Below are 13,432 nucleotides of genomic sequence, written 5' to 3' on the forward strand. Positions count from 1 at the left end.
ATATTTTAAAAGGGGGGTGTATATAAATTTTAAAATTTATTTTTTTTATTTTATTTTTGAGGCTAAAACTAACCTAAAAATGCCTTACATTAAGGAGAGCACTTCAAAATGCTCTGTTTTTAAAAGATGCTGTAAGATGACTCTGGTATGTCTGCTCATTTTAGTTCTGCTCTGGTTGGTATTAGCTGTGATTATTCCTTTAGAAATGAATAGAGAATTACACAAAGTTAACATAACAAGCAAAGCTCTGGTTAGCCAAACTAAACATAGTGCATCTGCAAAAGTTATTGATCATCAGCCTAACATTCATCAAGATAAATCAATAGGTGATTTTTCAAGCAATACTTTCACAAAGCTTTTGAGTGAATATGTAAAGGTAATGGATGCAAAGGATTGTTATGTATGCGTTAAGTTACCCGCTTCTGTTTCCGAGGGAGTAACATATAATATGCTTCCTCTCACTTATGCTGTTACATGTAGTGTATTAACTAGTTTATTTTATCAAACTGGTCGTTTAGAATATTACTATTCAAATTATGATGAAATCTTTGCTAATGTTAAAATTGATAATGCTTTAAATAAGCATAAGAAAGCTAAACAATTAAGAGAATATTTCCTTGTTACTAACGAACTCACTTATGAGTATGCTTACAAGAATAATCTAACATGTAAATTAAGTGCTGAAGGGAAGAAATTTCTGAATATGGTTGAGGAGAGAAGAGCAATTTATAAGAGAAATGAATTAGTCAAGCAGACTAAGTCATCATTCTGGCAAAAAGAGGATGAGAAATTAAATGGCAAAATGCTTGAAAATATTGCAATTCACATAGACAAACCTGTTAGTGGAAAGCTTTGCATTAGAAGAGATAACACACTTTTTGATAATTATTTTGTAGGTGCAAGCAACTGTGAAGATACTTATCAGATTATGGGAGGTTGGGGATTTAAAGGTGGAAAAGATCCTATCTTTCCTGGAATTTATTTTGTTTGTGGTGACAAAGCCTACTACAACCTTCCAGACCATTGGTATGGAACTTGTTATGTGGGAATTGTTTTTCCTAAAGTGTTTCATGTTGACAGAGATTCAGAAGGATTATTTAAAATTCATAATTATGTAAATAGAGCTAAAAGAGAAACTTTTACTGAAGTTCTGGGAGATATTTTCCAAGCTGTAATACCTTTTGTTGGTATAACCCTAAATGCAGGGAGAATCAGAAAATTGTCCACTATAGTTGATAGATTATCAACTGACACTGCTGATGGGTTTCAATTAGTGAATGTTGAAGTTATTGCAATTAGATCCATGGTAATTCAAGACCGTCTTGCTTTAGACATACTCCTAGCAAAAGAGGGAGGAGTCTGTGGCATTTTACATGTCCAACATTGCTGTACATATATACCGGATGAAAGTAAAAATATTGAAATGTATATTAAGAATATTACACAAATGCATTCTGAAATAATTCCTTTAGAAGAAGAAGATTTTACTGGGAAACTTTCAAATAGGTTTCAAGCAATTAAAAACTGGTTTCATAATATCGGAAGTTCAATTCTTGGCAAGATTCTGGCACCTTTGATTATAATTATATTTATTTTTATTTTGACTAAAGTAGGTTGTCTGTTGCATAAAAGAAAGAAGCATTTAAGAGAAAAGAAGAGAATTTATAAACTCAGAAAAGAAGAGGAAAGGGAGATTGAGTTGCAGGAGTTACATAGAGAGCGTCATGTTAATTGTAAAGATTATGCTGAAACAGACTTTTAGGTTTACTAATACAATGAATTTGAATCGATTTCTTATAATCACCAGATGAGGGAGTTGATGGAGCGAGATAGAAAACAAAATTTTGTTTAAACTCGCAAAGTCACATTTCCATAACATGAATAAAATTATTAATGATTTGTGATATGTCGTGCTAATACAACCTAGATTAAACTTTACACGTGGGGGGACTAACATGTGTGCTCATAAACGTGCATAAATGTTGCATCTTTTTGTTCGTGCAAAATAATAAAATAATTTATTGTTTTCGTTTTTGTCATTACTAACTGCTGCATATTTAAAATAAGCATGTGCTTGTTTTGCTTTTTCTTGTCTGTGTGATGTCATTTCTACTATTCTAGGTGCATATGGGTCTCATGGAATAACGGAGACTGGTAAATATAAACGCTGCTTTATTTGTTTGCAATGGCTAGGTAACATTTTGATTAATCGGGTGGGTTAATTAATTAGTAAACCATGGGGTGGATACAGAATCTACTTTATTTCTTACATTAATACTTTTCTTGTGTTTGTTTTATACTAGAAATCATAAGTTGCCTGCTTTTGAGGCCTAGCTATTTGAGCCGCAAAATAAAAGCTGATCTATAATTCTGCAGAAAGTCACGAGACGCCCATTCTGAATTAAAACGTTTATTGAAGCTGCATTCACAAAGCAAAAACTGATGAGCTGACATCATTCTGTCGGACATGGCCAAGGTCGAAAGTGAACTTTTTGTCAGTCCTTAACTTGGCATCCGCGGAAGTTGCACTGTAAGACTATGGAAGCTGCGAGGATGACTTAAAACAAAGTTGCAATCGCAGGAAGCCTCTGGCTTCACGTGGAAGAGACAATGGTCTTTGTAAGACATGATTTTGTGGAACTTTTTAAGAATCGGGTGACATGTCACTTGTCACTCTCAGCCAATGGGACGTCGAGTATTTCTGAAAACTTTCCTTTGCTAGTTTAGTTAGCGTAGAAAGGTATAAAAAGTCATGCCCTTAGGGTTGGGCTGGCTGCTGCTTTCTGACTTTCCGATGAGGGTGATGTGCTGCTGGACTTTGCGTGGAGCACGTAAGAATCCTCAAAGAACTTTACTTTAATTTCTATCTATTTAGCTTAGTTAGGGAATTAGGTTTTAGAAATGCTAAACTTTATATATTTTCTTTAAATTTGATTCACTTGCTTAAATTGTATTTTTCTCATATTTCATTACAATCATGCTTGCTTTAATGCTAATAAAATTCATTTATAAAACTTTCAACTTATATACCATAACTTAGAAAATAAAATCTTACTTTTGACAAACAAGCTGGTCTTGGTTATTCAGAAGTGTAGGTTACCATTAGCTAGATCACGTCGCCTATGGTGGTCGTTTAAATGGTTGGGTTTTATTCTAATGACAATATTCTTTCTGCAAATGTATAAATATGTATATAGTTTGTAGATAATGTGTATATAGATTTATTCTGACCACCTGATTCAGTAGGCCCAAAATATATCAGGTTCATAAATGGGTCCATATTTAGTTTAGAATTTTGTTTATAGGTTATGAAGTTGGGTAGCGTAGTTTATGATATATTTTCTATAGCCCGCTGGATCACCTGTGAAGCTACTCTTGCCTGAGGCATCAATAAGCTTTGACTACTTGTCAGAAAGCGGGGTCTCTCCTGTGGCTTGCGAGTTAGCCCTCTTCCGTGCGTTGGAGACTACAAGAGAGTCTAAGGGCAGCTGACCTTTAATATAAATAGGATCAGTAGGAGCTGATTTGTATTTTTTATCCACTCCAGGTGTCATTATTATTGTCCTTACAGGATCCTTGAAAACCTCGTCTGTGTGTTTTAACATGAATGCCTTTCAGCATTGGTAAGGTATGAGTAGTTCCTTGTGAGGAAGAAAGTGTCTCAAAGAGGAAATCCTCTTCCAAAGGCTCTTTATGAAGTTCTACCCCATGATAATGAGCAGCCCTGTTAAGTAGCTTGAGATAGATAATGTCATCAGGTGTGGAAGGTCTGGAGGGATACATATCAGGGTCATTATCTGTATTTGGATCTGTGTGGTAATCGTCTCAAGCGTCCGTGTCCTGATCCTCATCCCCATCCCCTTTATCCTGTGGGTTATGTTATGTTAACCGTTTTTATAGAGCGCACAGCTGCCCCAGCAAAGGGGCGTCCCGGCGCTAGCCATGAAGAGGGCACAAACAACATATACCAGACTGAGAAATATTAAAAGCACCGATCCCATTTATAGTGAAGTGAACAGAAAGGTCTTGATAGCTTTCCTAAAGGCAAAAAGGCAATCAATAGCACGAATATGTGCAGGCAGAGAGTTCCAGAGCTTGGGTGCGAGGTATCTAAAGGAACGTCCACCCATCCGGGAAAGCCTGACTCTAGGCACAACCGCCAAAAGTTGTTCGGCAGAGCGAAGTGGACGAGAAGGAACGTAAGGGCTAAGCAGATTGGCCAACAGGGCAGGACTCGAAAATTTCAGGATCTTAAAGGTTAAACAAAGTGTGTTGAAATTAATACACTTTCCAATCAGCTACTGCAGTCATGCCTTCTTTGAATCTAGAGGCAGCAGGGGAAGAACCTTCAGCCAAGGTGATCACAAGCTGCGTGTCGTCAGCGTAGGAGACCATTGTACGGTCCCATTGCTTGGCGACCGCAGCTAGAGGCTGAACATAAAGGTTGAAGAGCGATGGGCTCAAGGCCGAACCTTGGGGAACCCCCTGATCGATAGTGGATCTGGGAAGAAAAGGGGGGAACTGAGACTCGGAAGGATCGATTAGACAGGAAGGAACGTAACCATTCCAGGGCTACGCCCACTTTCCCTGCCTCCTCAAGCCTCCGGAGTAAAATACCATGAGACACAGTGTCAAAGGTGGCGCTGAGATCTAACAAAACCAGCGCCGCACTTTGACCCATATCCATGATGGACCGCAGGTGCTCAGTTGTGGCCAAAAGGGCCGTTTCCGTGCTATGGCCCGGACGAAACCCATTCTGAGAAGGATCGAGAAAGTTATTGGAGTTCACAAATTGAGTTAGCACGTTGTTAACATGTGCCTCCGCGATTTTGGCTACCCAGGGAAGGAGGGATATAGGCCTATAATTCTCTGGTTTGGTGGGATCCAGTGTCGATTTTTTCAAAATGGAGGAGACCCAAGCCTGCTTCCAGGGGGTTGGGACAATCCCAGTTGAAAAAGAGGTGTTAATTATTTTGCAGAGCGGTTCCATAAAAATGGAGATGGATTCCTTAAATTGCGAAGGCTGCAGAGGGTCCAGAGGGGATCCAGTTTTAATGTCGCTCAGCCGACTAAATTCCTCCTCAGAGAGGCATGGAATAGTTGCCAAGGAGACATAGGGCCCCCGCTAGGCCGCACAAGAGCAGGGAAGGTGGTGGGATTAGGAAAGGATTGATAAATGGTGCGAACTTTTTCAACAAAGGTCGCTAATTTGTCGCAGTGATGCGTAGATGATATAACAGGAGTGTCCGCTTTCCGAGTCCTAAGGTCTTTGAGAATTTTAAAAATGCATTTCGTAGGATTGGGGCTAGAGCTGATCTCATTGGCATAATAGGCCGCTCGTGCTTTACAGATCGATCTGTGGTAATGCTTGACCTGCGCCAGATAACTGAGTTTTTTCTCAGGCTCGTAATCTTTCCTCCAGTCTCGCTCTGCCTGTTTGCATGCTTTCCTTAGAACAATTAAGGAGTCATTATACCAGGGGCTAGAAGTGGAAGTACACCCCTTGACCCATTTGGTGGGAATTAGAGTGTCTAGACCTTTCTTGATCCAGTCGCAGAAGAATCCATAGACCAGGTAATTCTCTAATGGGTTGGTATTAAGAAAATTTTGGAAGTCTTCCAGCTGCAGTTTATGCCACGGGCGCTTAAAGACCGACTTTAAAGCCCCTGAGTTGGGGGGCTCTAAGAGTGGGACAGACCATTTAACCAGTGAATGGTCAGTCCAGCCCATGGAAATAGGCGGCTCCATTTTTAAGGATTGCAGATTGGAGAAGAGGGGGTCTAACAAATGCCCCGCAAGATGCGTGGGTCCAGAGACTAGTTGGTCAAGCTGTAGTGCAGCTAGGTCTGCGAGAAAACTACAGGTGGCATTGTCCTGCGTTAGATCCAGGTGGAGATTTCAATCCCCACAAATACTAAAATTGGCTGAGCCAGCAGCAAGCACGCTAACTACTTCTAAGAGAGCCTCTTTGAACTTACCGGCCGGACCAGGAGGGCGGTATACCAAGAGGCCCGATAGAGTGAACTGAGGGCTCACAGAAATCCTAAAGCGCGCAGCTTCACAACCTACAACAAATTCTTTATTGAATAAACAGGAGTAATGGGATTTAAAAACAACAGCTAGGCCTCCTCCCCTACAGTCCCTATTAACTGTACAAATGGAATAACCTAGGGGTAGAGCTAGGTTCGGTTCCGCTACCATTTCGTCTTTTAGCCGAGTTTCAGACATAAAAAATATATCAGGGCGTTCCTCCGTGATTAAATCAAATATTTCAGCATGAAGTTTGAACAAAGATCTTACATTAAGCTGGAGTAATTTCAGCTGAGCCTGAGATTTATGCGGCTGAACACATGTTGGGAGAGCAGGAGCCGGGATAGAGAAGTTGAAACATACCGGACATTCCCATTGGTCACCCCCAAAATTGGATGGAGAGACCTTACAGGTATCGGGTCCGAGGTTGAGTGCTAAGAGTTCTTCTCTGTCGTAATGAATAAATTTGGACCTGTTTTGACCAGGAGTCCTGGCGAGAGGCGACGTACAGGCGCAGACGGGCGCAGACGGGCGCAGACGGGCGCAGACGGGCTTGCCTGAGGCGTGCCCGCTGCACGCATCTGCTGCGTGTAATAGGCCTTGGTGGTGAATTTAATGGTGTAAGAAGCAAGTTAGGATTAGGAGGAGAAGGAGGTGGAATATAAGGAGTAGAAGGGTTAGTGCTCACATTCTTCTTCTTAAGAGGGATATGATAGTCATCTGGCAAGTCAGCTTTCAGTTTTTTTTTTATCGTTGCCTGAATATGTCCTGTTCTAGGGTTTATAACCAGCTTTTTCTGTTTCAGGTTGAAAGTTGGCTCATTAGATAGAGGTTCCTTAGGAAGAGTGTCTTTCTCTTTCCGTGGAGATTTCAGCACCAAAGGTTTTGGCTCCGAGCCTTTGGGTGTTGATGGTTTCGGCTCTGAATCTTTGGCCTTGGAGGATTTCGGCTCAGAGTCTTTGACCTTGGAAGGTTTCTGCTCCGAGTCTTTGGGCTTGGAGGGTTTCGGCTCCGAGCCTTTCGGCATTGAAGGTGGAATCTTCGGTCCCAAAGGTATGTTGACCGATAGATGCTTGGTCTTAAGTTTCATTGCTGAAGGAGTTGGTTCGGCATCAGGGCGGGGCTGGCTCAAGCCACAAGGCTTCTCTTATTATTTCGGAGCCGGGTCAGAGGGCGGGGCATCGGAAATGGTTTGTCGGTGCTGACCGAAACTAGAGGTCGAAGGAGGGACCGGAGCCTTTGTCTTATGTGGAATGGGCACAGGGGGATCTGTACTCGCAGTACGCTGACCCGCAGTGATGTCTTCCTCTTCTTCCATGTCGGAGTTGGCCTCGGACATGAAGATCTGCTCTTCTTCCTCTGGCTCTTGAGCTGGATGTTGGATACAGGAACCTTCTCCGAAGATTTCTGTAATAGAGTCGCTCTGATGTTGCATTTCGTGGCGCCAAGCCAGACTATCACCAAGTGCCTTTTTCGATCGGAATGATAAACACGCGTCGCAGCCCTTCTCGTCGTGTTCCGGGGACAAGCAGAGGTTGCAAACTTCATGCAAGTTGTGTATCGAAATTTAGCACGACACCCAGGACATAGTTTAAATGGAGTCTGTTTCATCGACTGCTGGCGCAGTCGGCACAGGTAGGTCAGACGGCCTGCCTTGAGTTTTTCAATGGAAGGTTTTTTGAAGTGAGACGATGCTCAGCAAATGAGGAACAGCGATCGATAATACCGTCGAGGGTAGTGGATTGCGCGTCGAAGGGGTCCGATAACGGTACAGAACCGGAGCGCAGCAATACACATCCGAACCCGATGGTGGAAAAAAACAAACTAAGGATGAAGTCTATGCCCATGTACACTATCACTGAAAGGAGGAGTCACCTACCTCATGACTACAAGACTTCTTCTAACAAAAACAAAGTGCAAACATCCGGACCCAACATCGGAAGGCGACCCATACTAAAGCATATCATCTACAGCTCCACTATTGTGAACACTTCAAATGTTGCATTTATGGGTCTTTAGAACTGGAACATGGGTGACCAGTCGAGATTAATGTAGTCTCAGCAGTAAACACCCTATACCAGATGAGACAGAGGAAATATTTTTGAAAATAATTCATCACCTCCTTTTTATGCTAGCTATTCTCAACAGGAGATGTGTTTTTAAGGGATTTCCAATAAAAATTAACAATCTATGGAAGAAATACGTCCAAGATGGAGCACAGCAGAAATTATGAGCAAGTGCAAATGTAGAAGACACAAAAGCAACAATCGCATTAGTACAAAAGTAATCGCTCAACCATGGTCCTACACACTATCACGTGATGTCTGCTGTCCAGGGAATACATTTCTGATCTTTTGCAGGATTTTTCCATTGCCACACGTTTGCGGACCGTGTCTCCAGAGGTATTTTAATAAAAATGTATCACAAAAAAGACAAGAATGTGACTTGATGCACCACTGAAAAAATTGTGGTATTCAGATAATTCAGGAGGGTATGGGAAAAGAGAGGTGGGTGGGGTTAGTTGGAGGTTAGAGGAAGGGAAGAGTCTTAGACTGGCAGAATGAGTAAGCGTAATCAGGAAGAATGGAGGAGGTAAATTTGGGGAAACAAAGAATAAAGATGTATTGCAATGAAAGAAGTGGGGGAGGGGCAAAGGCTAGATATAATATGGAGAAAGGACATGGACAAGGGGCAGAAAGCATGGAGAAAAAGGAGAGTAAGGGGCAGAGAGAATAGTACAGTGATAGGGAGATAGTGGGAAAGATGTATATGTATAAGCCCGAAAGAACCTGGGCTACAAGAAAATTAAACCATCCAATGCAGGCACGCGCCATAAACACATGGGCTAAAAGAAAGCAGTGCAGATTTGGAAAGCAATTTCACCCTATACTGCCCATGAGGGCTTGGTGCAGGAGGCTGCTTATACATGGAAATTTATGAAAAGGGGAAGGACCAATGCATTTAGGGAGGAACATGCTTCATAACACATTTGAGATGCATTTGAGCATCACCACAAGATTGGAACAGTTAAAACGTTTGAGAAAGCAAAATTAAAGTGTAGTAGAAAGTTATAATATATATGTTTGAACACAATCTATTCCTATGTACATTTAAAGCTGCATTGATATTCAGCACTAAGCAAATGGCATACAAACGAGGCTGAAAATTCAAAACTTAAATCAAGAGGATACTTAAATTTTTTTCAGTCACATATCTGACGACATATCTAAATTAGTTTGTAGACCACAAAAAGTCACAAATTTTTCTTTTGTACAAAAAATCTTACATATAAATACATAATTTACTCCACCACTCTGCTACTGAAATTACTAATGGTGCATGACCACATAAGCTTGTAATTAAAATGTGCAGGTCATAATGAAGGTCTACAAACCACCCTTGTGCTCTTTACCACTATATATTGATAGTCAAATGGGTTTTGCGTGTCAAAAACTGTACTTGAACTTGCAGCATTATGCACCACATTTGAACAAAAATGCACATGCTACTCCCAATTTTAGGGATTGCATGGGGTACATTAATTAATGTAGAATATGCAGCTGTCTCAATTAAAACATCACCTTCTGAAACCTGCTATGTTACTTACCTTAAAGGAAAGTTTGGTTTGGCTTTCAGGTTGTCTCCAGATAATGATGGTGAATAAGAAGCATACCAAGAAGACCACTACAAGTGCAGCAATAACCGATGCACTTCCTTCCGCCAAGGCATCTTTCCCAAGGACAGCCAAACAACAAAAAGTGATGATCAGCAACCCTGCAAAGGAGATACATGCATGTGAACAACTCTGAGAACAGCAGAACTTAAAATGACTATGTAAATGACGAGCGGGTTGGGTATCAAAGGCATCATGTCAAGCAATGCAGACTTCTCGAACACTGTGAAAGTGGCAGGCCGTACAAGTAGCAATCCATACAAGGAGGTAGGTTATCACACCAAAAGTCCGATATATGAGATCACAGCCTATATATAAAATACATAAGTTATGGTCTGAAACAAACTACTTGAAGAAATATAAGCGGATCACAGACAGATGTAAAATGGGAATTCAGGAGGAACAATAAAGTTGCCTTTATGTTGACTCCATTTGCACGACTTGATAGGCTTTTTCCTCAAATCACTTTGTAGGTATTAGGTACTAGCAACCAAGACTGGGGACCAGGAATTGCTTGCACAGCTGTTCGACAGGCCTTCTGCATCCAGTATTATACATGTATATGCACCATCCATGAGCCAGCCCCTCATCTCTGTGGCAATGCATGCACACCCAATCAGTTTTCTTTGTTTTACAGCAAAAAGGTACTCAGTGGCTGCCTTTGGCTGATGGTAGAGGACTCCAGGATATGGGAATGAGAGACACCATAGGGCTATTAATCTAACAAATCCTGTCCTCTATCATGGGTAGTTCTCATTGTTACCTTATGAGTAAATACATAGCATTTTAAATATAAAATGGTGGTGAAGACATCTGAGAAAATGTTTCTAGTAATCTTCTGGCTAAACTGCATTGCTCAGACAGGATTCCTACAATAGACAGTGATTGCGGAATGGGTGGCCCATTTAGCCAACCTGAAGATATCTGTGATAAGCAGAAGCCTGAAGATTGACACCAAAACAGTTGCGGGTTGGGAGCACACTGCCTCACAGTCCCAGCACAGTTCGCCCCTTTGCATCCTGGTAAATGCAGTACACAGTTTAAACTTACTTCAAAATTTGCTGGAGTTTTTCACTAAAGTTGGTGCAGACATTGCTGTATATCTCTAGACACGTGTTTCTGGGTTAAGCCAGTCATCAATAGAGAGCAGCAGTATTCGAGAGCAAAGAAAATTAATCTGGGGTTGCTGGAAATGCTGCCAAGTTTCTCTCAGGTCACAGTACCACTCACAGGCACACAGGTGCATCTGCAAAGCTTGTCAGCGTGCTGGCTCAGGGGAGCCTTTTAAACAGAATGGGGGTTGGGAGCACACTGCCTCACAGTCCCAGCACAGTTCTAGAGATTAACAGCACAAACCTGCACCAACTTTGGTGAAAGACTCTACAGAATTACAAGTAAGCATTTAAATTGAACTGCATTTACCAGGATGCAAAGGGGCGAACTGTGCTGGGAGGTGAAGCAGTGTGCTCCCAATCCCCTTCTGTTTAAAAAGGCTCCCTTGAGCCACTGGGCTGACGAGCTCTTGGAGATTCACCTGTGCGCCAGGGAGAGGTACAGAGACCTGAGAGGATTGTGGCAGCTTTCTCAGCAAACCCCAGAAGAATTTTGTTTTATCTCTACTGATTAAGGATATGAAAACAAGTTACTTACCTGTAACTACGGTTATCCAGTATTGGTATCTTTCATAGTTTCACATGCCTGAATCATTCCCCGTCGCCAAGGCGGGAGTCCCACGGTAATAATATATACAAAAGCAGTGCCTTAGAAGAAATTTGTAGTAGGCTGACAAGACACTAGGCCCCAAAAGGCCCAAAACGTAGCAGCCTATCTACCTCATTAAATGAAAAGAACTGAAGGTAGTTTCAACCAATCAGCTGTTAGCACCCTCTAGAACCTTCCCAACAGAGGTTGTTCTCCTCAGATTTTCCCAGCACAAGTGAGAAGTAAGCATCCCTAATAGAGAACTGTTCTGCCGAGGAGGAGGGTGGGTGCATGTGAATCTATGAAAGATACCAATACTGGATAACCGTAGTTACAGGTAAGTAACTTGTTTTCTTATCCAGTATTGGGGTATCTTTCATAGATTCACATGCCTGAATCAGAATAGCAAGCAGTAAACCTATACATGTCGTTTGCAGAAGGTGGGAGACAAAGCGTAACTCTACATATCCCTCACTCACCCGGAAGGTTATAGAGCTCTAGAGATGTAAATATACATAAATGCGGATACCTTCTGAAATGAAATCATTATATTCAGAGAAAATACGTCATATTACAAACAGCATTTGACAAGCAAAACATTGTAGTTGATATGCTATATTCTTATGTCATAAATGTAATATGAGAGACATTTAAAAGTCTAACCTTAATGAAGAAGATGCTGCAGTACAGCTTGTCCCACTGCTGTATTTATCATCCTGTGATGCAGATTGCAAGCAGTAATGCTTTGTAAATGTATGGACACTTTTCCATGTAGCAGCTCGGCAAATGTCCTCCAGCGTGACCCCAGCAAATAAGGCTGTCGATGCCAACATCATTCTGGTGGAATGTGTTTTAACCTTTCTGAGTAAAGACTTTTTAGCTTTTTCGTGACAGAATTGTATTACCGAAGATAACCACCTGGCTATCGTTGCTTTCGTCACAGCTTGCTCAAATGTGGCTTGACCCATAAGCAATAAATAGTTGATTAGACTCATCTCTTTAGTTTTCTGAAGATAGAACTTTAGACAACGTTTCACATCAAGAGAGTGTAGGGCCTTTTCTGCCGGCGTGACTGGATCCGGGAAAAAAGTCTTTAACTTTACCGGCTGGTTTAAATGAAATTAAGACGGCACTTTAGGAATGAATTTTGGATTTGTTCTTAAGGTGACGAAGTCCTTGGAGAAATGAAGGAAAGGTTCTGAAATCGTGAAAGCCTGAATTTCACTAACTCTCCGGGCTGAAGTGAGAGCTAGTAAAATAGACACTTTCCAGTTTAAAAACGTTAGATCAGTCCTGTGACTTAGTTCAAAAGGTCTCCTCATTAATTGAGATAAAACGACATTGAGATCCCATTCAGGAGGTGGAGGTCGAATTGGAGGAAAGGCTTGAAACAATCCTTTCAGAAATTGTTTTATCAGTGAGGAAGAACCAAGTGATGGCTTGTTCAAACTTTTTCTGAATCTGGATATAGCAGCAAGATGAACTTTGACAGATGAGAATACTAGACCTGCTTTGGCTAGTGATAGCAAGCAAGTAAGGAAGGATATCCTCAGGTGGAGCCTGGAGCGGATGATTATTATTTGCTTCACACCAACAACAGAAGCGTCTCCATTTAAAACGGTATGTTCTGATAGTACTCTGAGCACGGGCTTGAGACAGAATATCTCTACAGTCTTGAGAAATCTTGAGATCCTTAAACTCTAAGAAGTCAGGAGCCAGGCGTGCAAGTGAAGCGATTGTGGATCCGGGTGTAGAATCTGACCTCTTTCTCTTGTCAACATTGAGAGTGTTGGTTTGAGACTAATTGGAGGCTGTTGAGACAGCAGGAGCAGTTCTTGGAACCAGTACTGCCTCGGCCAGCGAGGAGCAATGAGGAGAAGAGTGCAATGTTCCCTCTTCATCTTTTGCAGAATCCTCGGTATTAACGGTATCGGGGGAAAAGCGTATGCATAGATTCCTGACCATCGCATCGACAGGGCTTTCCCTCTTGATCCCCGTTGAGGAAATCTGCAGGCGTAATAGAGGCAT

General features: G+C 41.6%; 1 protein-coding gene across 1 annotated transcript in view; it reads right to left on the minus strand.

Annotated features, from left to right (window-relative positions):
* The window catches only part of SLC7A1 (solute carrier family 7 member 1), a 538,789-nt gene that overhangs the window by 98,676 nt on the left and 426,681 nt on the right, over positions 1-13,432 (minus strand). Inside the window, exon 13 of the mRNA XM_078657133.1 lies at positions 9,638-9,804. Within this exon, the coding sequence (XP_078513259.1) occupies positions 9,638-9,804 (167 nt within the window). The remainder of the gene's footprint in view (positions 1-9,637; positions 9,805-13,432) is intronic.

Source organism: Lissotriton helveticus, chromosome 8, assembly GCF_964261635.1.
Source record: "Lissotriton helveticus chromosome 8, aLisHel1.1, whole genome shotgun sequence".
NCBI classification, from domain to species: Eukaryota; Metazoa; Chordata; class Amphibia; order Caudata; family Salamandridae; genus Lissotriton; species Lissotriton helveticus.